Here is a 27,989-nt window from a genome sequence, read left to right on the forward strand (position 1 = left end):
AAATTTGAAAATTAACCTCACTTAATTGCTATTTGAAACCTGTTATATTTAGAAATTTTCAAAAATGTTAGTAAAAGCTGTTTTTTTAAATACAAACAATTCATAAGTAAAATTTCAATTACATCTATTATGAGAGGGAACTTTCATATGATGTTGACTTTATGTGCATACATTTAAAATTTTACTATTCAAATTGGAGCGAACTTTTAAAAAGCCCGCCCTCAAATACTCGGGATTACAGTTTTCTTTATGTAGTTCGGGTAACATCCGCTACGGACCTGTGGAGCATTAGTATTTTGTATCTACAAGTATACAGTTGCCTATCTAAACTTGTTTCTGTAGTCTGTGGTTATGCAGTTGGCGAATGACTTTATTACCGCATGCATCGTTTTCGCCGAAAAATGGACATACACTGGGCGTAAGTATTGTATTTCTTATAAATAGTTATATTATCATTATGATTGGCCAGGTTCAGTTAACGTGCAACATATGCCAATTAAAAAAAAAAATATATTCTGTGTTTTACGTATTTTTATTTAGCTGTTGCCATAGGTTCCTAAACTGCTTTCAAAACTAATTTTTTTTTTCAGTAGAGGATTCGATCTTCAGCAGGCTTTGGCTATGTTAGAGGAAGATTATGATGATTTAGCTGCACCAGGCATGAGCGGAATATTCATAACTCCACAAGAGGCTGCAGATTTTACTGACGAGGACTCGGCCGCTGAAGATGATGGTGGTTTAGTAGACAATTTGGGAAGAAATCAGTTATCAACGGCAGCAGAAGTTGTACTAGACAATAACCAAGGAGTATCTGGAGAACCTTTTCACGATATAGAACCTGAAGAAGTCCAAAGGCCCCACAAGAAAACCAAAGGGGAGGCAATACATCCTATTGAAGAAAGTAGAAAAACCATTATATACACTTTTCATTCACTTGTATTTCTTTCATTTCATGGATTCTCCTAATTATTTCATTTGTCTTCTTAAATAAATTATTGAAAAATACAATATCGTTTGTTTTTTACATTTATCGACTTCTATTTATCACCTATGGATAATTTGAAAAAGAAACCGAAATTTCAGAAATACGTACTAATGCACTTATTACGCCTGTTAGTGTATATCGAACAGAATATCAGATGGGATACTGATATAATTTTTCAACAATATTGAATTACATACATATCGTCGGATTGGTATTACAAGGTTGCATGTAACATTTTTTGAGATTTTACGTTTTCAGAATCAAACGGTTGTGTGTAGCCGGAGGTATATTCAGCTACTTTCCGATAGATGGCAGCACACGTCAAATCAAATTTATAAACAATTAAACATAGGAGCATGTAGGATTTGACAACTGAGTCCAGCTACAAAGTTGTATGTTTCACATGCAACTTGGTTTGTAAATTTGCCAACTCCTCTTTGCTCTAGGTGCACATACCACTTTGCATTTCACACGTGTTAACAATAATTTCTGGCGTGTTCAGCGAATGAAAACAAAAAGTAAACAGTGAAACATGTTGTATACTGTTTGTATTTGCCGCCACACAGGCGAGCATGCGCACAGATACCTTCCGGGAGATGGATTCGGGATGCCATGTAGAGGACAATGGAATGTTAGTTGTGAAGAAAAGTGAAGTAAAACCTGATCAACTAGTGTTGGAAGTATTATTTAACTCCCGGCCCACCTTCAGACATAACAGTGGCGACGAGGATATAAACGGATAAACGAAAAGGAAGGATAAAACTGAATTCGGAAGTTAGTGCATGGTGTCGAGGTCGGTCAAAATGGCGTTACCGGTGACGAAGTTTTTCGAATTTAATCCTGAAAATGATGAGTGGGAGATATATGTGGAACGATTGGGACAGCATTATGTGGCAAACCAAGTAACTGAAAAAAAAGTAAAAGTTGCAATACTGTTGAGTTCCGTAAGCCAGACAACGTTCAAATTGCTAAAGGACCTTTCTTTCCCGGATACCCCGCAGAGCAAGTCTTTTGAACAGCTGAACACCCTATTGAAGAAGTAATTCTCATCATCGAGAAGTATCTGGAGAGAGAGAAGGAAATTTTATGAAATGACGCAAGGTGTGCTGAGTGTAGCGGAGTGGTACGCCAAGATACGCAGTGCTGCCACACTGTGTGGTTTCCAGGATGATCTGACGAGGGCTCTGAAAGACAAGTTCGTCACAGGATTGGCTCCTGGGAAAATCCTGGATCGTTTGTGCGAAGAAGATGACTCCAAAACAATTGACGAATTGTTTGCGCTAGGTCAAAAAACCGAAAACCAAGTCACAGATCGATTTAGTGACATCGACTTCATTTCTTCAAGTGCCAAGCTCCAGCGGGATTGTCAGACGCCGCCAAATCGCAGAAATCGAAATGGATCAACTGTCAATCGACGTCATCAACCGCATCAGCGCTCTGACGTTGGTAAACGTCTTTCCTATCAAAATGGTGGAGGTAAACAACAGAATCAACACATCAGAATTTGTCAAGGTATTAACAAAAATTGTTACCATTGCGGAAGCAAACATGATGGAAGTTGTTATTATAAAAATGCTAAATGTAACATATGCAGTAAAATTGGCCACATAGCTAAAGTTTGTTGTAAAAAAAAACATGTAAACTTTATAGAAAATTTGGAACCACAGGTGAGATCAGATGAAGAAAGCTTGAATGATGAAAATATTTTTGACTTATTTTACTCTAGCAACTAATAAGAATGATTTTAACGTAACCATTTTGGTTGAAAATGTAAAACTTAGGTTCTTGTGTGATAGTGGTTCTGCTATTTCAGCTATAAACAGCAATACATATGAAAAATATGTTTCTAATTATAGATTAAATGAAGATAGCACGTTGCTCAGAAGTTATAATGGAGGGATTTTTGAACCTGATGGATTTTTCTTGCCAAATGTTCATTTTAAAAATGAAACAAAACGCATAAAGTTATATGTTGTTCGCAACGGTGGTACTGACATATTGGGCAGAGACTGGATGGAAACATTTAATGTAAGGATCAATTCGGTAAATGCTTTATCAATTGATAATGAAGTAAACAAAGTAGTAATATCATTTCCTGATTTGTTTTCTGATAGGTTAGGTAAATATAAATACTCTAAAGTAAGTTTAGAATTGAAAGAGGATGCAAAACCTGTATTTTGTAAGCACAGAAATGTTCCATTTGCATATAAAGAAGCACTTACCTCTGAATTAGTCAAACTTGAAACAGAGGGGGGTTATCAGTCCTATTGAAACTAGTGAATGGGCTACACCAATAGTAATTTTAATGAAGTCTGAAAACTTTGCGAGTTTGTGGCTATTACAAAGTCACAGTAAATAAATATTTAAGAAACTTCAAGTATCCTCTTCCAAGAATCGATGAAATTTTTTCTAAATTGAGCAAAGGCCAACATTTTTCAAAAATTGATCTCAGAAGTGCATATAATCAGATTGAACTTGATGAAGATACCTCAAAAATATTAACATGGAACACACACCGAGGTTTATATAAAGTAAATCGGATGCCATACGGAATTACCCCAGCAACTAGCATCTTTCAAAAAAAAATTGAACAGTTACTGCAAGGCTTGGACCAAGTGGTAAACTTTATTGATGACATTGTTGTCACTGGCTCAAATTCAAAAGAACATCTTTTAAATTTAGAGAAAGTTTTTCAAAGGCTTCAGAATGCCGGTTCAACAAGAATTGATACTTTACATGTGATACTCAATAATGAATTGATAAAAATATCAGAGTCTACAACATTTTTGGGGTCTTATTTGAATGCAAATATGAGCTGGGAAAACAATATTAACTCCATATCAAAAAAAATTAGTAGTGGGTATTATGCAATTCTGCAGCTTAAAACTGCACTGGATAACATGCAACTCCTAAACGTATATTATGCCATAATTTATTCTCATATATCTTATAATATAATATTATGGGGCAACACATCACACGCTCATAAAATTTTCATATCCCAAAAGAGAATTATTAGGCTGATATTTGGTTTAGGTCCAAGAGACACATGCAGAACATGCTTCAATCAGAACTCAATCCTGACTCTGCCTAGCGTATACATCTATATCAATCAATCAATTATAGTGCATTCTATACCTCAGAGACCATCAGGAAATGTTTGAAAAAAATTCCAATTTTCATAGCTATCCCACAAGACAAGGAAACTCTATCAGGCTTCCCAAACATCACACAGCTCTATATGAGAACAGTCCATTTTATATGAGCATAAAACTTTTTAATTCTCTTCCCACATACGTAAAAGAGGTAAACAGTCAAATTACTTTCAAGTCCACTCTCAAAAAATACCTCTTGGAGAACGCCTTTTATAGTACTACAGAGTTTCTTCAACACGGGCAAAACTGAAATCATTTGTTTTAATAATGTTTGTAATATGTTTTACTTATATACACTCTAAATGAAATGTTCAATCATCTATTTTAGCGACTGTTTTAGTGATGTTAGTAATGTGTTTCATATGTATATACATTTTTTATATTTATTCCTTAGAATACTTTATCTTTGAATGAGATATTCTTGTGACTGTGACGTTTCCAATATCATGTAAATGATCCAGATGGAATAAAAGAATTATTATTATTATTATTAACACTCAAAAAAAGTAAATGTAAATTTTTCCAAGGCAGTATCACATATTTAGGTTTCAACATTAATAAAGATGGACTCAAAAAGGTAGAGAGTAAAGTGAAAGCAATTTTAGAAGCTGATAGGCCAAATAACTTTCTTATTAGTCAATGGGCTATGCTTGAAGACTGGCAGTAAACAAATCTAAAGCAAATGGAACTTCAAACGTTCAAGCCAGTCTCTATATGTCGGATATAATCCAACGCCCTTCGTGGTATTAGCCAGGGGAGTAGTTGTTTTCTGATAGGCGTCAGTCCATTAAACCTACTGTGTAGGTATATAGAGACTGGCTTGAACGTTTGAAGTTCCATTTGCTTTAGATTAGGCCAAATAACGTTAGTGAGGTGCGTAGTTTCATTGGTTTTACAAATTATTATGCTAGATTACTACCAAACTTATCCAAAATTCTTCATCCTATATACCAGTTGTTAAAAAAAGATCATGTTTTCAACTGGACAGATCATTGTGAAAGTAGTTTTAAAAAACTGAAAGAAATAATTTCTTCTGACACAACTTTAGTGCACTTCAATCCTAAATTCCCAATACTTGTTACAACTGATGCAAGCAGGAAAGGCATATCTGCTGTTTAAAGTCACATCATTGATGGTGAAGAGAGAACCGTTACATGTGTGTCCAGAACTTTTTTACCATCAGAAAAAAATTACAGTACAGTTCATATTGAAGCACTGGCAATCTACTTTGCAGTGAACAAATTTTACCAATATGTGTGTGGAAATGAATTCATTTTAAGAACAGATCATAAACCACTTGTAACAATCTTTGGTGAACACAAAAGCATTCCTCACATGGCTGCTAGCAGACTGCAACGATGGGCTACATTTCTTTCCATGTTTGACTATAAAATCCAATATATTAAAGGAAACAATAATCCAGTTGCTGATTATTTATCTAGGAAACCCCTACTAGCAAAAGGAAATCTGGAGAATTCAACTGACATCTACATCAATTTCACCGAAAGAACAGAAGACTGGTCAGTAGATAATGCAGAAGTACGACGTCAAACAGCCCTTGATACAGAACTCCAGAAGGTAATTCAATACATGAGAAAGGATAGATGGCCGAAAAAAATCGACACAGCGTTGAAGCCATATTACCACAGAAGAAATAAACTGTGTGATGAAAACGGAATCCTAACAGATCTTTGTTATATTGGCCAAACATTGATAGCGACATTGAAAACATGGTGAGATCGTGTTCCATATGCTCAGAAAACAAACAAGAACCTCCAAAGGCTCCACTGACAGCCTGGCCTTTGGCAACGAGACCTTTCGAAAGGGTGCATATAGATTTTTTGGGACCTATAAAAGCTGTAAATAACTATCGAATCAACATTCGAGGAAAGAAATGGTGGTGGGTACTGTTCACACACATGATCAATGTGTCAGTTGTTAACGCTTGGAAGCTTCATCAACCAGCTTCACAAGAAAAAATGGATCTGTTGGCTTTTCAAGGAGATATAGCACGGCACTACCTGGTTATGTTTCTAAAAGGAGAGTTCTCAAGAACTAGGCCCTCAGGATCAGTACCCGATTGCATAAGACTCCAAGAAGGTGGCTATTTTCCAAATAAATTGGATAAACAACTGAGATGTAAGCAGTGCCACATGAGAGCTAGATGGTTTTGCGCAAAATGTGGAGTTACCTTATGTATTGAGCGTGATTGCTTCCAAATTTATCATTCTGAATAATTTATCGTTTATGTTGCCATAGTTCCCAGTGTACTCATTCAAGTACATATATATAGCTCACTTTCTGTTAACATTATAACATTACTGTCTTATATCATTTTGTTTATAATAAAGTTTTCAAACTCATCCACAGTTCAGAAATTTGATTTAAAATAAAAAAGGCCGTGGGACTTAATGGGTTAAAATTAAATAGAGCGTTATATGGATTGAAGGAATCACCAAAAGTTTGGAATGATACTTTTAACGAGTTTGCACTGAAAAACAATTTTATTCGTTCTAAATATGACTGCTGCTTATATTGTGGAGACGAAATTTTTATCTTAATATACATGACATGTTAAGGCGGGTCCAGACATGTATCATTTGCCCGATCCGGTCACTGTATCCGTATCGTCGACGCGTATCATGATCGCATATGTGGACGGGTAATGATACGCGTATCATGATACGCGATCTCGATACGCCATTATGATACGGCCCGTCCCATGTCGTGTCGGTTTTTGTCCGATCATCAAAGGTGATACAGATACGGTCGTGGGTCAGTCTGGACGCGTCACTCACGACGCTCGGTCGGTTGCACGTGCGCGTCATTTTCAGTCCTTGCCGTGAAGTAAAAACAATGAATTGGAACAATGAAAATGTTATTAAATTTATCGAGGCCTATAAAGAAAAGCAAGTAATATGGGACCCCAGCCACAAAAGCTATTACAACAGGAATGTGAAGCAGGAGGCCTGGGATGAACTCTCCGTCGAAATGGAGTGTCCAGGTGGCGAATTGAAGAAAAAGATGGATTATTTGTTGGCAGCCCTTCGCCGTGAAAAAGCAAAAATCACTAAAACCAGCACAACGGGAAAAGGTAAGTAGACACTTCTAGTACGTGCAAAATCTATGCCGGTTTGTGAAGTTCGCACAAGTCGGTTTCTACCCCCCTCCCCACCGTGCGGCGAACTTCAGAGTGGCATTATTTTGCACGCACTCAACTCGTACCCGTTCATGAAAACTCAATTGATATTTCATTATTATTATTTTATTATTATTCCTCTTTATTTATCTGTAATCTCAGAGTAGGCTTTTTACAATATGGATATAAAAGTAAAATACATATAAAATGAAATTATAAAACATAAACACATCATAAAAAAATATTATTATTTTTATTTTAACTACACACTAATACCAGAAAAAGCCAGAAATTATGTGATGAATTACAGTTATACTTATTTCTATATCGTAGTAGTAATCATTGCATAATTTTAAATTATAGGAGCTGATGAAGTATACCAGTCTTCTTGGTTCGCTTTCAAATATTTGCAATTTCTGATGGACAGAAACAAACCTCGCCCTTTAAGTCTAATTCATATGATCTTGCCATGATAATTTTCCGACTGTACAGCAATATTCAGCAATTTTATCCCTCATTATCTGGGCCGACAAAGAAGGTCTGCGTGGAGTATTCGTGATAGGCAATAATGACGTTATATCGTTATTTTCGAGACGCCATCTTCCGTTTGTTACTGACCCTTCTACTTCACTATCAATACTACCTGGTGGTGCATACATTTTAGCAGAATTTGTACTTTTTATTAAGAAGTTGTGAAGATGACATATTGTCATCACAATCAGTTGTGCCGTTTCAGGTTGGAGTAGCATTGGCTTTCGTAGTACTCTAAAAACACTAACTGAAATACCAAAAGCATTTTCAACCACTCGTCGAGCTCTTGACAATCGATAATTAAATTTTTTTTTTAATGATCGTTTAGGATGTACTCCTGGATATGGCTTCACAATATGGATACCTAACGGGAATGCACTGTCTGCTACAAAATAGTATGGTATAATGTTATTTGTTCCTTCTAATAGTTTCGGAGATGGAAGATTTAATGAGTTGTTTGAAATTTTTTTCTTGAGAATGGAATCATTAAATACACCTCCATCAGAAATTCTCCCTTGACACCCTACATCGACAAATATAAATTTATATGAAGCATCAACTAAAGCGAACATAACAATACTAAAAAATTGTTTATAATTATAAAACTCCGATCCGCAATTGATAGGTGCCTGCAACATAATGTGTTTCCCGTCCATAGCACCAACCACGTGTGGAAGATCCCAACAGTTTTGAAACTCGGAACTGATTTCCTTCCATTCTTGATGCGATGTAGGCATCTGTAACAAATATATTATAATTATTTTATTTTGTTTGCAGGAAGGCCAAGACCGCGCTTCGAAGGATAATACATCTGAAAATGAGGAAAATGATCACATAGGGGAAGATCATAATCAGTCACAAGATAAACAACCCCGTTCCACCGCGAGCACTGAATCGGACCAAACAACCGATAATGCAAAGAATTCATCAGCATCGGAATTCAAATCTCCACTTCCTAAAAAGAGAAAATACGTTGCGAACCAGGACCCAATGTTGCAATCGGCATTTGATTTGCTGAAATCTTCAGCTTCAGCTGCTAAAGCGGTAGCTACTGCTTCGACTCTACCCGCTACTGGATTAGACCAGTATCAGCTATACGCTAATTATTTGGCAGGCAAATTTAGGGGTTATTCAAAGCCAACCTACATGACTGTGGAACATCAAATAAACAACATCCTATATAACGCTGATTGTGGACAATATGAATATCAGCGCGGGTACTCCACTCTGGCATCTACATATCCCATGGCTGAGACTAGACCTCCACAAATGTCTGTTAATTCGTCTTCTTCAAACAGAGCACAAAGTTTAGCCCCGTACATGACTGAAAATCAAGTACAACAAATCAATAATTCTCCAACTCCAGAAATGAATCATTCTCCAGTGACTCAAGTGGATGATTCGTCCATGGATACCGAAGATTCTTTTCGTGAACTGATCCACGACATCAATTATTAGTAATAAACAATTTTGTCTATAATAAAAAATATCCTACCTTGATGTTGTCTTTTAATGCCTCCACGATAGCTTGACAGGTCTCTGGAACTATAACACTTATCGATTGTTTAGAAACTCTGAATAAATATTGTAGGCTTGTATAGGAATCTCCGCTGGCTAAAAATCTCAAAGTGATACTTAATCTTTCTTCAACAGAAATTGCTTTCCTGTATGTAGTATCGGTTTTTTTAATTTTGTGGCCAATCAAATTTATCAAATATTCGAAGTCATTAGGTGCCATACGGGTGAAGTTTTTGTATTTACCACTGATGTGTTGAAATCTTAGGTCTCTCATCAAAGCTCTTCCTCCAAGTTTGTTTCTGTTTCTAAATAATTCCGTTTGCCACCACCGTCTCTGTCTTGGTTTTGAGATAAGAATATTGTGAATAACAATAAAACAGACACATGAAATTTCTAAATTCCCGTACACTTCAACCAACTGCGATGACATGTTTGATCGAGACGACATGTTTATCGATCGAGAACAGAAACTGAACTGGGCAATTTGATACGCGATCATGACTATTATGAAGATACGGATACGGAGCAAATCGGAGGCGTCCATAACTTGATACGGGGCTTGATACAATACGCAGATACGGATACGGTGATCGGATACGGTGACCGGATCGGGCAAATGATACATGTCTGGACCCGCCTTTAGTAGATGGACAGAAAAACAATATGGAAAAGGCAGGAAAACTATTACAAGATTCCTTTCAAGCAAAAGATTTAGGGAACATTAAAAACTTCTTGGCTATGTGTATAACAAGAACGGATAATGAAATTTTAATAAAACAATCACATTTTATAGAGAAATTAATAGAGAATTTTAATATGGAAGAGTGTAATGATAAAAGTACACCAATGGAAATAGGTTTTCAGTATAACGAAGACAGTCAAATAATAGATGTTCCATACAGACAATTGATAGGAGGGGTAATGTATTTATCGACAGCAACTAGACCGGATATTACATTTGCTGTCTTATACCTAAGTAGGTTTTTAGATAAACCAACTAAAGAGACATGGAGTGCAGGAAAAAGGATAATAAGATATTTGAAAGGAACAAAGGAAAATGGATTGATATACAAAAAGGACATAAATACAGATCTAAGACTGAATGGATACTCAGATGCTAACTGGACAACAGACAAAAAGGATCGTAAAAGCGTAAGCGGATGCATAATTCTACACGGAACCAATCCTGTTTTATGGTTCTCAAAAAAACAAACGTGTGTTGCTTTATCCACTGCAGAGGCCGAATATGTGGCAGCGGCTGCCGGATCCCAAGACCTTATAAATTTAAAAGGAATTCTAAATGATTTTAAAATGTATAATTCTGCTCTACTTTATTGCGATAACAAAAGCTCTATTCTTATGTCAAAAAGTTACGAAAATTCTAAGAAGGCTAAACACATTGACATCAAAAGTCATTATTTAAAAGATCTAGTTGCTCAAAAACAAATACAAATCGAATATGTTCCAACCAACCAAAATGTGACAGACATCTTCACAAAAGCTTTATGTGAATAAACTTTTATTTACTTTAGAGATAAGTTAATGTTGATAATTTAAGTTAATTATATGCGATTTTCATTAAAGGTAATTCAAATCGAGGAGGAGTGTTACGATTTTATGGCGGTTTATTAGACACAACCTGTCAATTATGTGTAATATAAAAAAGAAGAAGTTGTAGTCTGTTCTGTGTATAAAAAAATGCATTATGTACTATTGTTTTTCTTGTTTATAATAAAATTCTTAAGAGATCCTGTGTTATGTTTGTAATCGCTTATGCAGAATTAACAAGGTCATGCCGCTGTGCTTAAATATGCAAAATCCTAACACGAGATTCAGGTATGTGATGTATTCACAAAATTGGTTATTAGATGTGAAGAGAAAATATATTTTCAGGTTGGACTATCAAGTAAATTATTTTTATGGAAGTAAATGTCAACAAGTATAGCCCCCTTGGAGGCTCTTCTTATATCAAGTTACCCAAATTCATTGAGTCGAAGAAAAGTATTATGAATGTTATTAATCAAGATCAGTACTGTTTTGCATGGGCTGTAAATTCAGCTTTGTATCCTGCCAGTGTGAGAGTGTGTAAAATTTCATCATATCCTCACTTTTCTACCGTATTGAATGTAGCAGGTATGGATTTTCCACTAAAGTTAACACGTTGACGGATAGCGACGTGTATAGACGTTGTTGTCCTGGAGCGTGATGTGGCACTTACGACGTCTGCAGACGTCGTCGTTTTCAGTCTCTTTTCTCAGCCACGACTTGTGCAGACGTCGAATTAGCATGATATATGGTTTAGGTGTCGTATCATACGCTATAATTCAGCCCTATACATTCATCATATGTGGTGGGGTTGGCGTTAGATCTGTCGTTTCGAGGTGTTTGGTCTGAACTGGAGACACTGGAGTAGTAGCATTTTAGTCGTTCATTAGTGAGCATCTGGGTTGTTTCTAAAGCAAATACGTTTTGTTTTGGCGCGTAAAAGTTTATCAGGTGAGAGGAAGGTCTTTTTGTTGCTGTTTTTTTATGGCTGGGTATGAAGGTGTACATATACTTACTTATTGCAGATCACATATATGATGGATAAGCAAGAAGAAGAAAAGTTGTTACGGTGGTTTGATGAATTATCCGATGATGGTAGTATCGAATCTGACCATGATGCCTATAGTGACGATGGAGAATTTGATGGTGACTTAGATTATGTGCCTGATGAGTCACATCTTAGTGAGAGCTCAAGTGAAGACGATAATAATGGAGTTATATCTCCCGTAACTGAAACTGGTGGCGAAACGCAGGACAGTTCGAATGAAGAGAACGCGGATAATAACGAACAAGAAAATCAGAGTTCGACAGAAAAACACAATGATGATTATGGTTGGGTAGATGAGTCATCCGATATTCCGAATTTTGATTTTGATAGTAGTCAGACGGGAATAAAAATTGATGGAATTCAAAATCTCTCGCCAATTGAAGTTTTTGAAAAACTATGGGATAAGGAAGTTATGAATCTTATATTAACTAGCACGAATGAATATGGGGAAAAACTCAATAAATCACAACGTCCCAAAACTCGAAATAGCAGATTCCGTGAATTCAAACATATTACTGAAAGTGAACTAAAAACGTTTTTTGGGTTGTGTCTTCTTCAAGGGCAAATAAAAACACCAGTAATCAGGCAATTATTTACCCATAATCCATTGTATTACCATCCAGTTTTTTTACATGTGTTAAGTGGACGTCGATTCGAGCAGATTCTTAGATGTTTGAGTATAAATACGAGCGACGAGAAAAGTGAAGACCGCCTAAGAAAAGTAAGAAATCTGTTAGATTTAGTAATAAAAAACAGTAACACAGTGTATTATCCTTCTGAAGCCTTATCGTTAGACGAATCTATGTTGCTATTTAGAGGACGGCTTACGTTTAGGCAGTATATTAAAAATAAAAAGAGCAAGTACGGAATCAAGTTCTATGAACTTACCTCTCATGATGGGTATATTTTGAACTTAGAGATTTACCAGGGTAAGGGTTCGAACGACCCTGAATCTGGAAATTCTAAAACAGAAGAACTTGTTTTAAGATTATTTAGGGCCTTTCCTTAACAAAGGCCATCACGTCTACATGGACAATTTTTATAACAGCGTGTCCCTATCGTTCAAGCTTCTGAAATTTAAAACTCATTCTACTGGTACTTTGCGATCCAACCGCCGAGGAACTCCTGCCATCGTAGTAAAGAAAAAACTCCGTCGAGGTGAACATATATGGAGAAAAAAAAGCAACCTCAGTGTATATGTTAGTAAATGGAAAGACAAGAGGGATGTACTCGCTATAACTACAGCATATAAACCAAATGTAATTACTGTTAGAAACCGTTATGGCGTTGAAAAAGATAAGCCTAGCGAAATTGATGCATACAACCGGCACATGTCAGGAATAGATAGAAGTGATCAAATGTTGAGCTACTATAGCTGCCCTCGTAAAACAATAAGATGGTACAAAAAAGTCCTCTTCCACCTTCTTGATATTGCTATGTGGAACTCATATTTCATATATACAAAAGGGGTGAAGCAATTGTCATTTCTTGAGTATAGGGAGGCAACTATAAGGTCACTTCTAGGATTGGAAAATGATGCGGATGGTCGAAGTCTTGTCAGACAGGTTCCAAGAAAGGGAGTAAAAATAGGTTCCAAATTAAACACACCACAACACTATCTTGAAACAATTCCTGTTCCGGAACATTGCAAGAAAATCAACTTTTTCCTTAAATGCAGACAATGCACTAGAGATAAAAAAAGGAAAGAAACAAGGTTCAGATGTGAAACCTGTCAAGATAAACCTCCATTGTGTCCAGCTCCATGCTTTAAGTTATGGCACCAATGAAAACTGAAAATGTTTGATTCAATTACTAATAAATAGATGTTTGCATTTCATGACGACGTCCATAGACGCCTCTGTCACAATTGATGAAGAAAAATGTGTTTATTGTGACAGCGACGTGTATGGCCGTTTGTTTTTTTTTCATAAATAGCTTTCATATCTGAGACCTAACTTACCCGTAAACATGACTTTTTTTTCGTTAACTGCGAAATTGGTAATGTTATATTTGTGTCATGTGAATCACTTCCGCTTATCCACATGTGTCCGTCAACGTGTTAATATATTTTAATTTTGGGTTTATAATGTATGCATTTTGTTACGTTTTAGGGCCAAGATTAACAAAAATGAGGCTGCTGCAGCTGCAAGAAGCCTAAAAAACTACCCAGAAGTTTTCAATGGGTTTGATGGATATGATTCAGACATAGACAAAGAATATTTACGACCAGAAGACACGTCTGAGAGCGAATCTACCGATGAGTCGTCCCAAGATAATGCAGTTGAACTTGCCCAAATTACATTGCCTAGTTATGCAGATTCACACGTTTGTGCTGATAATGCAGTCGAACTTATCCAAACTGTTACATTGCCTAAATCATTGAAACGAAAGAGAGTAAGAAAACCAGAAACTTGGAAATGTAATGTCTCGATTAGAAATAAAGTAGTTCCTGAGAAACGTATAGACACTGAAAAACTGCAGGAATAATTTTAAGAAAAGCAATTTTTGATGGATATTATACTTTAAGCGACCACGCAAAAAGACTTTTTATATTGTCTACAACAAAAAAGTTTCAGGTTGACCGTCACAGAAAATACAAAACTGATGTAAACAGTAGAAGAAAGTTCTCATTTGCGTATTATTTTCAAATTGGAAGTAATGAAATTCAAGTATGCAAAGTATTTTATCTGGGAACTCTAGCTATCAGTCAAACTCCAGTGTATACTGCCCATTCCAAGAAGGACATTTCAAATATACCCGACACACCGAAGGTTGGCAAGCATATTAAACATAGAATACCGGATGAAGATGTCAATTTCGTAAAAGAGCACATAGAATCTTTCCCCAAGATTGAATCGCACTACTGTAGGACAAATACACAAAGGTAGTACCTAGATCCTACCCTCAGTATAAAGAAAATGTATTCTATACGTTGAATTTTGTAATAATGCTCAAACAAAAGCTGTAAAAGAGTCTTTTTATAGACAAATTTTTTGTACACAGTATAATTTATACTTTCATGTTCCAACAAAAGACAGGTGTGACGTCTGTGAAGAGGTAAAATTAAAGAAAAAGGAGAATACGCTAACTAGAGAAAATACTGAAGAATATGAGAACCACATAAAAGAAAAAACTGCAACTAGAAATGAGAAAGCGAAAGATAGAGAAAACAAAGAATGTCCGTTTTTGGTTTTTGACTTGCAAAATGTTCTGCCGTGTCCCAAAGCAGAAATTAGTAACTACTATTACAAAAGCAAACTTAATTTATATAATTTAACGGCTATATTGTCAACTACAAAACAAGTCTACTGTGCTGAGTGGCATGAAATGTTAATGGGTAGAGCTGGCAACGATTTAGCCAGTGCTTTGGTTAAAATTTTGGAACCCTTTTTGCTGACAATAAAAGTTTGAAAAACCTAATTCTCTAGAGCGATAGTTGCGTACCACAAAATCGCAATTCTCTTATGTCCTATGCAATAGCATATTTCTTACAACTGAACCCATCAATCGAGAGTATAACTATGAAATTCTCAACTCCAGGACATTCATGTGTTCAGGAGATAGATTCAGTCCATAGCTGCATTGAAAGGGTTCTGGACAAAGTTGAATATTTTTCACCGCTATCGCTCTTAACAATTCTTTTAAAGATTAATTCTGTTCGGCCTTACAAGATTATACAGATGTGCGCAGCAAACTTCAAAGATTATAAATCATGTACTACTGCGTTTAATTATAAAGTCCTACCTTTCTCAAAAGTAAAAGCTCTTAAATTTTCAACTTGTTTTACCGAGGTAGAGTTTAAAGAATCACACCAATCACTAAATTGGAAAAAAGTTTCAATCAGACCATTACAGAGAACCAGATCACTTGTAATAATGAAATCTCCGAAAGTTTCAAACGAAAAGAAAACCTTATCTGCAGAAAAAATCAAAGCAATTAAGAGTATGTACCCATGGATGCCGCAAGTAGATAAAGAATACTTTCAAGTCATTTTACCAAAATAATCATTACTGTGTCAAAGTAATAATATAATATACATGAAACAAGTTATTTGTTTACATTACACCCCTTTTCAAATAGTTTTACTTAGTAAGTAGTCAGTAGTTTTGCATATTTTTGTACTCATCCTATATCATTTAATAAAAAGTATTTTGTAACAGAGTTGTATGTGACCATTTTTTTCAAATTCATGTGTTTTGTGATATAACAAAGTTTTATGTGTATTTTTCAGTGCCAAAAAAACTAGAGTCTAAGAATTTTTTTATACATTTTTATACGAAATCTGGATAACAAGTATGTCAATTTCAATAATTTATGAATACTTTAACATTTCAAGCAATGGTAGATGTGTGGCATATATGCTATAACTCAGAATTATGAATAATGTACATATAACAGTATAACTCTAAGGTGACAATATTTAACAAATTGTATTTCAGTATGACCCTATACCACTTCATAAGATCGAGTGTTATATCTTATAACAAATATAAAATATTAGGAATACAACACTTGACATCTGTTATTCTGAAAGAGAATAATGTATCTTGCGATTTGACGACACATTCTACAAGTTGTATATCAGTATGACCCACCAAGACAATTTTATAATATCGAATATTATATTTCATACCAAATATATAATATTAGCAATACGACATTTTACATCTGTAGTTCTGAAAGAGACTCAGATATCGTGCGAGTTGAGGACACATTCAACAAATTGTTCATCAGTATAACCAAATATTCCATTTTATAAGATTCAAATTTTGTCTCAAATATCTACATAAATTGAAACCGCTGATTTCACAATGAAAACGGTCACTATACACGAAGAACATAACAAAATCCATTATATGTTTATTTGGAGGTTTGCCTACCATGAATCGAGAAAAAAAATTTGGGAATATTTGGCAGTTGATCGAATGCGTTTCAGGAGGCGTATTGAAGATTCTGCAAAACTTATTAATCCTATTTTAAATCAAATACATCGAAAAAATATTCAACCCTTCAGTGGTGACGCCCGGTCTAACGCACCGACTCAAATTTCAAGTGTAATTTGCGATCTATTTTGAGAGGGGGAAGGTCGCTGTGAATATACCTTTCGGTATATTCAAAAAAATTCCCGACCCATTGGATCAGGCAAGAATGCACTCTTGTTTCTTATATCCCAAAAAAAAAACGAGAACGTCCTTCTTATTTCTACCTGTCATGATGATGAATTATCTGTGGCAAGCCACAGATAATTATGGATTATAATGATACCAAAAGTGGAGTTGATACTGTTGATCAGCTTTCATCGAATTACAACTGTGCAAGGACCACAAGAAGGTGGCAAATTGCTGTTTTTTATAGCTTACTAAATATTTCGGGTATGAATTAACAGGTGATATATTCAGTCAATAAAAAAGAAAAAATTGTAAGACATTTTCTTGAAAATCTAGCTCTTAGTTTAATTGATGGTCATTTAAAAATACGTGCCAATTCTAACTTTTTGCCCAAACTAATACGCCTTAGAATTTGTGAAATATGTGGAATAGAGCCACCACAGGAACCAAATAACGAACAACCACGAAACATGTTGGGAAGATGTGCTTTGCGGGTCTAAAAAAATAGGAAGACAAAATATTGCAGTAAACGGTGCAAACAATTTTTATGCATGGAACATGTGACAGTAACATGTGCAAGGTGTTTCGAATCACAAAATACAGAAGGACAATAAATAAGTAGATATCATTTATTAATAGACCCTCGCGGAGAAAGACGTTGTAACTGTATAATAATTCTCTTTCTCCGCCAGGGTCTATATATTTCATTGTGTATTTCGGTTATATTTCATAAATAATAAAGTTTTTTATTGAATCTTGAATTTATTTCAAAACTTTACCGTTATTATACCCATAAACATTTTCTGGTCTGTCAGACCGACGTCACAGTTCATGGACAACTACGCACGTCACCACCCAAGGGCTAATATTTCTAATCGAATTAGTAAAATGCCGTTTCGAAAGAGTGGAATGAAAAACCAAAAGTATGCGTCTACCCAATGATGATTGCGAGGGCTATTGTATGCTACTTTTGCCAAATAAGTAGACCTGAGAAAACAATTAATCCATGTACTGGTATGTGCAATGATTGTGTGTCGCGGATTCAGCTATCGCCTCCATCTCATCCACCAAAGCGAACAAAATCAGAATATCATCAACAACAGTCAAAGTGTCTGAATTGTTCCGAACCTATAATATTCAATAATATGGGTATTTGTAGAAATATTTGTGGTACCTGTGCTGCCGTTCCAGCTCCGCTGCAACGTTGTTTGCGTTGTGATACATATTCTCTGAATTGTTGGAATCATGTATGCACTACATGTAGAAGTACTTGGGATCCATGTAGTGTCCGACCGAATGTTCGGTTTCGGTCGAGTTTCGGCAAAAAAACGAGTTTCGGTTTAGTTTCGGTTTCGGCGACAAACCTGCCGAAACTACGACCGAAACCGAAACTGCATTCGGGAGTTCTCTCTAAGCGACGAAGACATTTTGCCGCGTCCACGTGCCTAATCATATCGTGACTGGTTTCTTTTGTGTTTGCAGTTCATTTTGTTTGTTGTGAATTTTCGTGCTATGTATTGTGAATTCGGTAAGTTTTATCACGTTATATAGCATAAGAGTAGGTAGTAAACATCAAAAAATAATGAATAAACTAATATAGATTATAGTAAAATCAAGTTTAACCTATCTATCTAAATATTTTTTTGGGTAATTTCTCTCGCTGATGCTATACCTAAACAAACATTAGTTAGGTACTTGGTACTTCCTATAATTAGTGGTTATTCCCAAGCCCAAGGTATCCAGGTACCTACGTACATACCTAATTCAATTGTTTCTTATTATAGAATAACACACTTACAATGATTTGAGTAGGTACTTAACTTACATAGGTACCTACCTCCTAAGTATACCTGTAATAAAATTAATATTTCACTTCTGTTTATGGATTTTGAACCTTATTACCTACCCCAAACTAAAATCTAGAGCAGGGTTGTCCAACTGGCGGCCCGCGGGCCGCATCCGGCCCGCGAGGCTATTTGTTGTGGCCCACGTAAGATTTTCGAAAAGCATATATTTTCTTTAAATGCTGCCACTGTGAAAAAAGATTTTTTAATTTATATTTCATGGTTTAGCAGTGTTTTTACATCACAAGTACTGTACCGCGTGCCGCTTTGCGGACGTGTAACGAACACAATCGTCCTCCACCACTATGAGAACTGCACTGATTACTGCGCATCACAGTTCACGCAGGCTACACCTCCCACCTCCCACTGCTTACCATCCGTCGCCAGGCACCATCGTGCGACTGACACGTATTCTAGTCGGCTAATCTATTACGTTGCTAGTGAACAGTGCTTGATTAATTCTTTGTTTAGATTCCTCTTATACAATAATGAGTGTAAAACCAATAAAACGGAAAATTGATAGTGAGAACAGAATTTACAAAGAAAGTTGGGAGAGTGATTACTTGATTGCTAACAATAATGGAAAGTTGCAGTGCTTAGTGTGCATGAATGTAGTTTCAGTGCCTAAAGAATATAATGTGAGAAGACATTACACAACAGTGCATGAAAATAAGTATGCTACGTACACAAATGAAAGTCGGCGTGCCCTAGTTGCAGATTTGAAGAAAAAGCTTAAACAGCAAACTGGTATGTTCAGTAAAATATTACACTCTCAAACGCATTCTTTGCATGCATCTTATGCCGTGTCGCTTGAGCTGGCAAAGGCAAAAAAACCTTTCACTGATGGCAATTTGATAAAAAAATGTGCTGTTGAAATGGCCAAAGCTTTCGGTGATTCTAAAATGGCGGAGAAATTTGAATCAGTGCCACTTTCACATCAAACCATACAAAGAAGGATTGTTGCTATGGGTGAGCAAGTAGAAAAATCTATGCTTAGCCTGGTTAAGAAAAGTTCATATTTCTCACTTTGTTTGGATGAAAGCACTGATCAAACCGATATTAGTCAGCTGTTAATATTTGTGCGCACTACTTTTGATGATTTTACCAGTAAAGAGGAGTTATTTGATATTTGTCCTCTTTATGGAACAACAAAAGGAAAAGACATCTATGAGGCTGTGAAGAAAACAGTTGACAGAATTGGAGGCTTTGATAAATGTTCAGCCATAGCAACAGATGGGGCCCCATCAATGACAGGTAAAAAAATTGGATTAGTGGGTCTGCTTCGAGAGAATGGTGTCACTTGCCCAACAATTCATTGTATTATACATCAGGGAGCTTTATGTGGAAAATCAGTCAAGGAAGATCAAGTTTTCCAAACCGTGATTAAGATTATAAATATGATTAGAGGTGGAAATCGATCTCTTTTACACAGGCAACTTAAGCAGTTTTTAGTGGAAACAGAGGCTGAGTATGGAGACTTGCTAATGTACAACCATGTAAGGTGGCTGAGTGCAGGAAAGTGCATGGAACGATTTTTTGCCATAAGAAAGGAAATCCCTGCATTCCTCAACAAATACGTTTCATCTGACACAACTGAACTGGAAGAGAAGTTTAAGGATCCAGAATTCTTAAGACAGTTAGCATTTATAACAGATCTGACTAATCATCTTAACAAGTTAAACTTGAGTCTCCAAGGAAGAAACCAGACGGTTTCAGATTTGATCGGAATGATAAACGGATTCCGGAATAAGCTGAACGTGTTTAAACGTGCTTTGGAAAAGAACAACCTGACACACTTCCCTAGCTGTCTGCAAATAGCAGAAGAATTCAACGGTGAGGAAAATATTGAGTTTTCATCCTGCATTTCACAAATTGAACAAGTTATTGATGAATTCAATACAAGATTTGAAGAAATTGAAAGTCTTAAAAGCAGTGTACTACTTTATAATAACCCTCTTGGAGCAACCATTGATGATCAACCACCCAACTTACAGCTTGAGTTATGTGATCTTCAAGCAGACATGTACCTAATCACCAAACAAGAAAAGGGACCTGAATTTTTCAAATTACTGCCAAAGGAGAAATTCCCAAACCTGCGAGATTTTGGACTGAAAATGACGTCAATGTTCGGAAGCACATATACATGTGAAAGTGCCTTTTCCTCCATGAAATACATTAAAAACAAAAACAGAAGCAACCTAACCGATTTTTCCTTACTTCATCTTATGAGACTGTCTACAACTGAACTGGAGGTGGACATTTCCTCATTGGTGGATGAAGCCGATCGACCACAGTCCTCACACTAATTGATACATCTTTTTCGTTGCTTTTGCAATGTTTGTCTTCATTATTAAAAAGTGTTATCAATAAATTTTCCGTTTATCAAAAAATGTATTTGTTGAGCAATAAAAGAAATAATACTCTTTTTTGTTTTAATTATTTTTATACCTCACTTTATTTTGTTATTACTTGTTACAAAATTATTATATGGCCCGCGACAACATCAAAGGTTTTAGTTTTGGCCCTTGAGGCATTGCAAGTTGGACACCCCTGATCTAGAGTAATACAATTCACACGGATTAGATAAAAGAGGTTGGAATGGAAATGTGGACGTTGCCGACACGCCGCCAATCTTTTTTATCTTTTATCTATTTCGTGAAAATTCATAATAGTCGACGAATATATTATACTTAAATTTAATGAATCGAGTACTGATTAAACCTAATGAACAATTTTTTTTGTTGTAGTATTCTTCAATCATTGGTGACGAAAGGACAATGTCGACAAAAAACACCATTTGGCAATTTTTCGAAAAAAGTGCATCTGATTTATCTAAAGCTAGGTGCAAACAGTGCAATAAATTATATTCACTAGGAAGCTCCGAGCCTAGAAGGCAAACTATTTCCGGTTTGAAGCTACACTTGTCTAAATTCCATGGAACAGAACATAAGGGACATCTAAAACGTCAGTTGGAAATTGACGAGCACAAATCTAAAGCTAAATTGAAGCGTTGTGAATCACAAACCTCAGTAACCACCATTGACAGTGACAGTAGCAGTGGTAGCAAACTGGTACAGACCACAATCCCTAACATGGCCCAGACACTGGCTTCAAAATCATCAAAATGGCCAGATAATCATGAAATATCACGCAGAATTGATAAAGGTATCATGGATTTAATAATTGTCGATATGCTTCCATACTCTTTAGTCGATAGTGAGGCATTCAAAAGACTTAATTTTACAGATCCTCATGGTCCCCAAAAGTACAATTTAAAATCAGAAAAATATTTTAGAACAACTTTAATGCCACAAACTTACGAAAAAGTTACTGAAAAAGTAAAGGATTTGATTGCTAAATGCGAGTGGATCAGTGGAACTTGTGATATATGGACAAATCCTCCTAAAACATGCTCACTCTTAAGTCTTACTGGCCATTTTATTGTTGGACCAAAACGCCTTAAAGTTATACTAGGTGTTCAAGTACTCGAAAATGACCACACCGGATTGTACATTGAAGAAAAATTACGAGAAATGATAGACAAATGGAATATCGGTAATAAACTATTTCTACTTTTGCGTGACAATGCAAAAAATATGGTGAGCGCTATGCGGGGTCAATTTGAATCTTTAGGCTGCATGTCACACACGTTACAATTGGTAGTGAAAGATGCATTGTTTTCGGAGCAAGAACATGAACAAGTCATTAAAACTTGCAGACATATAGTAGGGCACTTCAAACGAAGCGAGCAGGCTTCTCGAAAATTGACTGAATGCCAATATCAATGCGGATTACCAGTACATTCTTTAATTCAGGATATTGAAATTAGATGGAACAGTACTTACAATATGTTAGCAAGATTGTTTGAACAAAAAACTGCCATAAATTTATATAGCTTGGAACATGGGCGTATTGACATTCTTTCGCCTTCGGATTGGGAAATTATAAAGAATCTTACTGAGGTACTGAAGTTTTTTCATGAAGCTACACTTGATCTGTCATATGATAACGCATGCATATCCCTTACAATTCCTTTGGTATCACTGTTGAATAGAAAGCTGCGAACTAGAAACGAAAATGAAAGCGAAATGATGAGAAACATGAAAACACGGTTGTATGAATCAATGAATCGGCGATTTGCATACGTCAAAGGACATCCTGCTCTAGTAACTTCAACATTACTGGATCCTAGATTTAAAAGTGCATATCTGAATTCTGATGAAGTTGACATTGCCACTATGGAAATAGAAAACCATTTAAAGATGTGCACGCACGACGCTAGCGATACATTAAGTGAAAACTGTCATTCTGAAGATCCACAGCCATCTTGTTCATCTAGAATAGCGCCTTCAGAAGAAGGAGAAGGGCTTTGGGACGCCCATGATAAATCTACTTGTCACTTAACTGGTGTGAAGAACAGTGATAGTTTATCGGAAATTAAGCAAACTATTCAAGCATACTTGTCAGAGTCTAGGCTACAGAGAAGTGCAGATATTTATTCTTACTGGGATTCAAGTACATTTCTGTCTTTGAGAAAGGTGGCACTGAAATTTTTATCAGCTCCTCCGACGAGTGTTTCCAGTGAACAATTATTTAGTGCTGCTGGACAAATTTATTCAGACAGAAGGAGCAATCTGCGAGGCGAAAATGTTGATAAACTATTGTTTCTTACCTATAATATAAGATTGTTCAATTATGAGTACTAATGAGAAATAGCGATTAGAGATACCTACTTGAAATTATAGGCATCTAGTCGTCGAATTCAGTCGTTCAACTTTTGTTTTTTTTTACATTTTTGTTTTTTTATTACTGAAGTGCCATACAAAATGACGAATTAAGTTTAAAAGAAGTTAATTTGTTCTTAAGATAAAAGTGATTTATTTTATTTCGTTTATTTTTATTACATAAATTTTAAGTACTTGTTGTGATATTACATCCAAAAGAAGAATCTACACCTACTCAAATAAACACTTCACCTATTTTAAGTATTTTTGATTTTTTGAGGTGCAATTAATTTTTTTCTCAAATAAGGGGTTGTTATACTGATTTGAGTGATTTGTTGATGATCAATAGGTGAAAATGTCGAAGACGGCATAACGTTGTGATTTGAAGATAAAATATATAAAGACTAACTGATTATAATGACATTTCCTTTATTTTCCCTCAAAACATAATCCTTGTAAGAAAGTTTCGGTTTCGGCCGAAACTGAGACCGTTGCCGAAATTCGGTTTCGGTCGTAAAAACCAGTTTCGGTCGGACACTAGATCCATGTGAGAAGGTTGGTCAACTCTACCCCAATAGGAGAATTCATTTCTTTCAATGTTGGTGGCTAACACATGAACAACAAAAATTGAGAAGGAGAATCAAAGAACGTTCCACAACAACAGATACACATCAACACTTTTGTTTCTGAAGGTCATTTAGATAATGTTATAATAATGTTTAGATAAGTACTTCTGGCCCTATAAAAACAGAAGAACCATGTATTCTTAAGGTTAGTTTTACTCAAGATCTTGCATAGTGGAGATTCTTGTAATTATTATATTTCAAAAGAGAAAGAGAATAATGTATCTTGCGATTTGACGACACGTTCTACAAGTTGTATATCAGTATGACCCACCAAGACAATTTTATAATATCGAATATTATATTTCAAACCAAATATATAATATTAGCAATACGACATTTTACATCTGTAGTTCTGAAAGAGAATCAGATATCTTGCGAGCTGAGGACACATTCAACAAATTGTTTATCAGTATAACCACATATTCCATTTTATAAGATGGAGTCTCATATTTCATAACAAATGTAAAATATTAGCAATACAACACTCAACATCTGTTTTTCTGAAAGAGAATCATGTATCTTGCGGTTTTTCTGAAAGAGAATCATGTATCTTGCGGTTTGAAAACACATTCAACACATTGTATTTCAGTATGACCTACATATTCCATTTTATAAGATGGAGTCTTATATTTCATAACAAATATAAAATATTAGCAATAAAACACTAAAGATCTATTTATCTGAAAGAGAATCATGTATCTTTCGTCTTGAAGACATATTCAACAAATTGTATTTCAGTATGACCCACATATACCTACCACTTCATAAGATCGAGTGTTATATCTTATAACAAATTTAAAATATTAGGAATACAACACTTGACATCTGTTATTCTGAAAGAGAATAATGTATCTTGCGATTTGACGACACATTATACAAGTTGTATATCAGTATGACCCACCAAGACAATTTTATAATATCGAATATTATATTTCATACCAAATATATAATATTAGCAATACGACACTTTGCATCTGTAGTTCTGAAAGAGAATCAGATATTTTGCGAGTTGAGGACACATTCAACAAATTGTTCATCAGTATACACTAAAGATCTATTTATCTGAAAGAGAATAATGTATCTTTCGTCTTGAAGACATATTTAACAATTTGTATTTCAGTATGACCCACATATACCACTTCATAAGATCGAGTGTTATATTTCATAAGAAATATAAAATATTAGCAATACAACACCCTACATCTGTTTTCCTGAAAAAAAATCATGTATCTTGCAATTTGAAGGCACATTCAACAAATAGTATTTCAGTATGACCCACATATTCCATTTTATAAGATCAAGTGTTATATCTCACAATAAATTCAGGCCCAGTTGTACAATCGTGGTTTAAGCCGAGGTTCACATGAACCAGGTTCAAAAATGAACTCGGCTCAAAAACGTATTTTGTTTTTCATACAATATTTGAGCTAAGTTCTTCGAAACCAAGTTCACGGAATAAAACCATAGGTTGGTATTATTGGCGCATGCGTATTTTCAATTCATGCGTTGAAATTTTCTCATAACCACGTTTTTGACACAAAACAGTTGTGTAATTTTTGACTAATACTAATAGCAAATAACAAGTTTTTCATTATTCTGTGGAGTGAACGGTGATAAACTATTTGGAAGAATTTCTTATCAGAAATTTTACAATATTGTTAGACTCCTGACTTCCGAGGAAAGCAATCAGTGTCAGATGAAAAATATTTTATATTTTCTTGGGTCATATTCTTACTTATATGAATTTTTATAGTAGACAATGGAAACATCTTCAGAAAGCAAACACCAAAGAGCAACAAACTTCAATTCAAAAGAAGAAGCAGTTTTGCTTAGTATTGTTACAAAATATAAGGGAATTATTGAAAATAAAAAAACAGACAGTAACAATAATAAACAAAAGCGTGAATGTTGGGAAAAAATTGAAGTACAGTTCAACAGTCACAGTGGTGAGGTCTTCAGAGATTGGAACACGTTAAGGAAAAAATATGAAAACATTAAAAAAAGGAGTAAAAGAAAAATAGCAGATGCAAAATGTCATGTAATGTCTACTGGAGGAGGCCCACCGAATAAACCAATTGAAGTCATTGATGTTGACATACTTTAAGGGATATTTTGGGCAGTAGAGTTGAAGGACTGCAATCTGAGTTTGGAGGTGATGCATCTATTTCAGGAACAGGTTAGTTATTACCATCTTTAACAGAGAATTGTGTTTTATTCATTCATTCAAATTTCATTGAAGACTTTCTTACTGAAATAGCAATATGTCGCTAGGATAACTTTGATTTCCTTTGTTTTTAGAATTTATAACAATTGAATGTGAGGATAATGATATCTCTTTTGGAATACCTGAGGTGATACCAAATAATGATTTTACGGAGGAAGAATATGCCATTCAAGGTAAGATACTACACAATTATTTTAATGAAATGAATAAGGTATACTTAATGCCACATTTAGAAATATCGTTTACCAGAAAATTACTTTTTTTCAAGGACAATTGGAGAATACACAACATGAAACAAAGAGAATGGATCAGATGAAAGAAGAAACAAAGGCTAAAATGGACTGGTCCAAATCTACTCCCGACAACTTAAGGACCCCAAAATCTAAGGTTCTTATTTCAGGTAGGTAAACATGTACTTTTTTGAGATGAGCATCAATAGCCGATGTTTCAAGTACGATGTCAATGTTTTTTTGCCATCCAAATGTTCCATGTTGTTGGTATATCTCGATGGTATTGTTTTAAACTACCATCAATGTTTTGTACAATGGTACATATAGAATTTAGTGACGGGATAATTCGAATGGAAAATGATTATTCGATTCTTGCAATAATCAATTTTTGTCGACTACTTTAACATTTTGGTTAGATGATATTTAGTAAAATAAAACCTACTGACCGAAAAATAACGTTTCAATTTTACTTTCAGGCGAGTCTGGGAATAAGCGAAAAAGGAATGAGTATGAAACACTTTGTAGTAAAGTAAGTCACTGGGCAGAAGCCAAATCCAGTTTAGAGCAAATCAAAATTTCTCAGATGGAGAAAGAACACAATTTGAAATTGAAAATAATGAAAGATAAATCAGAAGCTGAAATTGAAATGATGAGAAAGGAGACAGAAGCCAGGATTGACAACTCCAGAAAAGAACTGGAGGTAACTCTGGAGGGTATTAGGGAGCAAAACAATTTAAAAAAGGAGATTTTATTAGAAAAACATTTTCTTCTTTTGAAAAAGTCGCAAAATTATGAGATGCCTAAAAAATTATAATTTTTCAAAGTAACAGGATAGTTTTCTATGTTCATTCTTTGTATTTATTTGGAAAAATGGTAAAATAAATGTTTGTGAATTAATCCTATCCAGTGTTTTATTTGTTGCTTAACAATGTACTAAGAAGGAGGAAATAGAAAACGATATAGGCCTTATATTTGGATTTATTTTACAAATTACTGAAATAGTCATTAATCAATTGATGCCTCACTACATTGTTAAGATTATTCATATCATTGATATTGATATGGTTATCCACATCATTGACAAAATCTATGGCAGCTTCTTCTTCCTCATTAATAGGTGGTACAGGTTCATCAAAAAGCTTGCAAATGTTTTCCAAAACTGCTGTAGCAATAACAACTGCTTCAACCTTTCTCAATGACAATCGTATACCAAAAGCTAGTATCGGAAACCTCCTTTTCCACTGCCCAAATTTCCTTTCTATGCAATTTCTGGTTCTGATTTGAGATTCATTGAAAAGTTGTTCGGCTCTGA

The 27,989-nt window shown here is 35.1% G+C and overlaps 5 protein-coding genes across 5 annotated transcripts in view; 4 read left to right on the forward strand and 1 right to left on the reverse strand.

Moving 5' to 3' along the window:
• The window catches only part of LOC141483782 (uncharacterized), a 163,420-nt gene that overhangs the window by 92,254 nt on the left and 43,177 nt on the right, over positions 1-27,989 (forward strand). The gene's annotated exons all lie outside the window — the stretch shown is intronic.
• On the forward strand, positions 1,455-4,773 carry LOC141483808 (uncharacterized). Its single transcript, XM_074178663.1, has 2 exons — positions 1,455-2,652; positions 2,842-4,773. Exons 1-2 carry the CDS (start codon positions 2,077-2,079, stop codon positions 2,848-2,850), a joined length of 585 nt encoding a protein of 194 aa, XP_074034764.1. The 5' UTR covers positions 1,455-2,076; the 3' UTR covers positions 2,851-4,773.
• Positions 6,760-7,752, forward strand: LOC141483816 (uncharacterized). The gene is made up of 2 exons (XM_074178667.1): positions 6,760-7,234; positions 7,643-7,752. Exons 1-2 carry the CDS (start codon positions 6,997-6,999, stop codon positions 7,750-7,752), a joined length of 348 nt encoding a protein of 115 aa, XP_074034768.1. The 5' UTR covers positions 6,760-6,996.
• Positions 7,384-9,978, reverse strand: LOC111511024 (uncharacterized). The gene is made up of 2 exons (XM_074178595.1): positions 9,306-9,978; positions 7,384-8,547 (listed from the first exon to the last, which is right to left on the reverse strand). Exons 1-2 carry the CDS (start codon positions 9,951-9,953, stop codon positions 7,729-7,731), a joined length of 1,467 nt encoding a protein of 488 aa, XP_074034696.1. The 5' UTR covers positions 9,954-9,978; the 3' UTR covers positions 7,384-7,728.
• Positions 25,626-27,491, forward strand: LOC141484643 (uncharacterized). The gene is made up of 3 exons (XM_074179760.1): positions 25,626-26,399; positions 26,522-26,847; positions 27,154-27,491. The coding sequence occupies exons 2-3, from the start codon at positions 26,751-26,753 to the stop codon at positions 27,489-27,491; spliced, it is 435 nt and encodes a 144-aa protein (XP_074035861.1). The 5' UTR covers positions 25,626-26,399; positions 26,522-26,750.

The sequence above is a fragment of the Leptinotarsa decemlineata genome, unplaced genomic scaffold (assembly GCF_025532065.1).
Source record: "Leptinotarsa decemlineata unplaced genomic scaffold, Ldec_3_MD MMD2_P_RNA_scaffold_14, whole genome shotgun sequence".
In the NCBI taxonomy this organism is placed as follows: domain Eukaryota; kingdom Metazoa; phylum Arthropoda; class Insecta; order Coleoptera; family Chrysomelidae; genus Leptinotarsa; species Leptinotarsa decemlineata.

Excerpts from the sequence above, each read along its gene's own strand:
- LOC141483808 (XM_074178663.1), top strand. The coding sequence starts at position 2,077 with ATGACGCAAGGTGTGCTGAGTGTAGCGGAGTGGTACGCCAAGATACGC.
- LOC141483816 (XM_074178667.1), top strand. The coding sequence starts at position 6,997 with ATGAATTGGAACAATGAAAATGTTATTAAATTTATCGAGGCCTATAAA. Across the intron at positions 7,235-7,642 it reads AACCAGCACAACGGGAAAAG|GAGCTGATGAAGTATACCAG; the intron begins GTAAGTAGACAC and ends TTTAAATTATAG.
- LOC111511024 (XM_074178595.1), bottom strand. The coding sequence starts at position 9,953 with ATGTATCATTTGCCCGATCCGGTCACCGTATCCGATCACCGTATCCGT. Across the intron at positions 8,548-9,305 it reads CATTAAAAGACAACATCAAG|ATGCCTACATCGCATCAAGA; the intron begins GTAGGATATTTT and ends TATTTGTTACAG.
- LOC141484643 (XM_074179760.1), top strand. The coding sequence starts at position 26,751 with ATGGATCAGATGAAAGAAGAAACAAAGGCTAAAATGGACTGGTCCAAA. Across the intron at positions 26,848-27,153 it reads ATCTAAGGTTCTTATTTCAG|GCGAGTCTGGGAATAAGCGA; the intron begins GTAGGTAAACAT and ends TTTTACTTTCAG.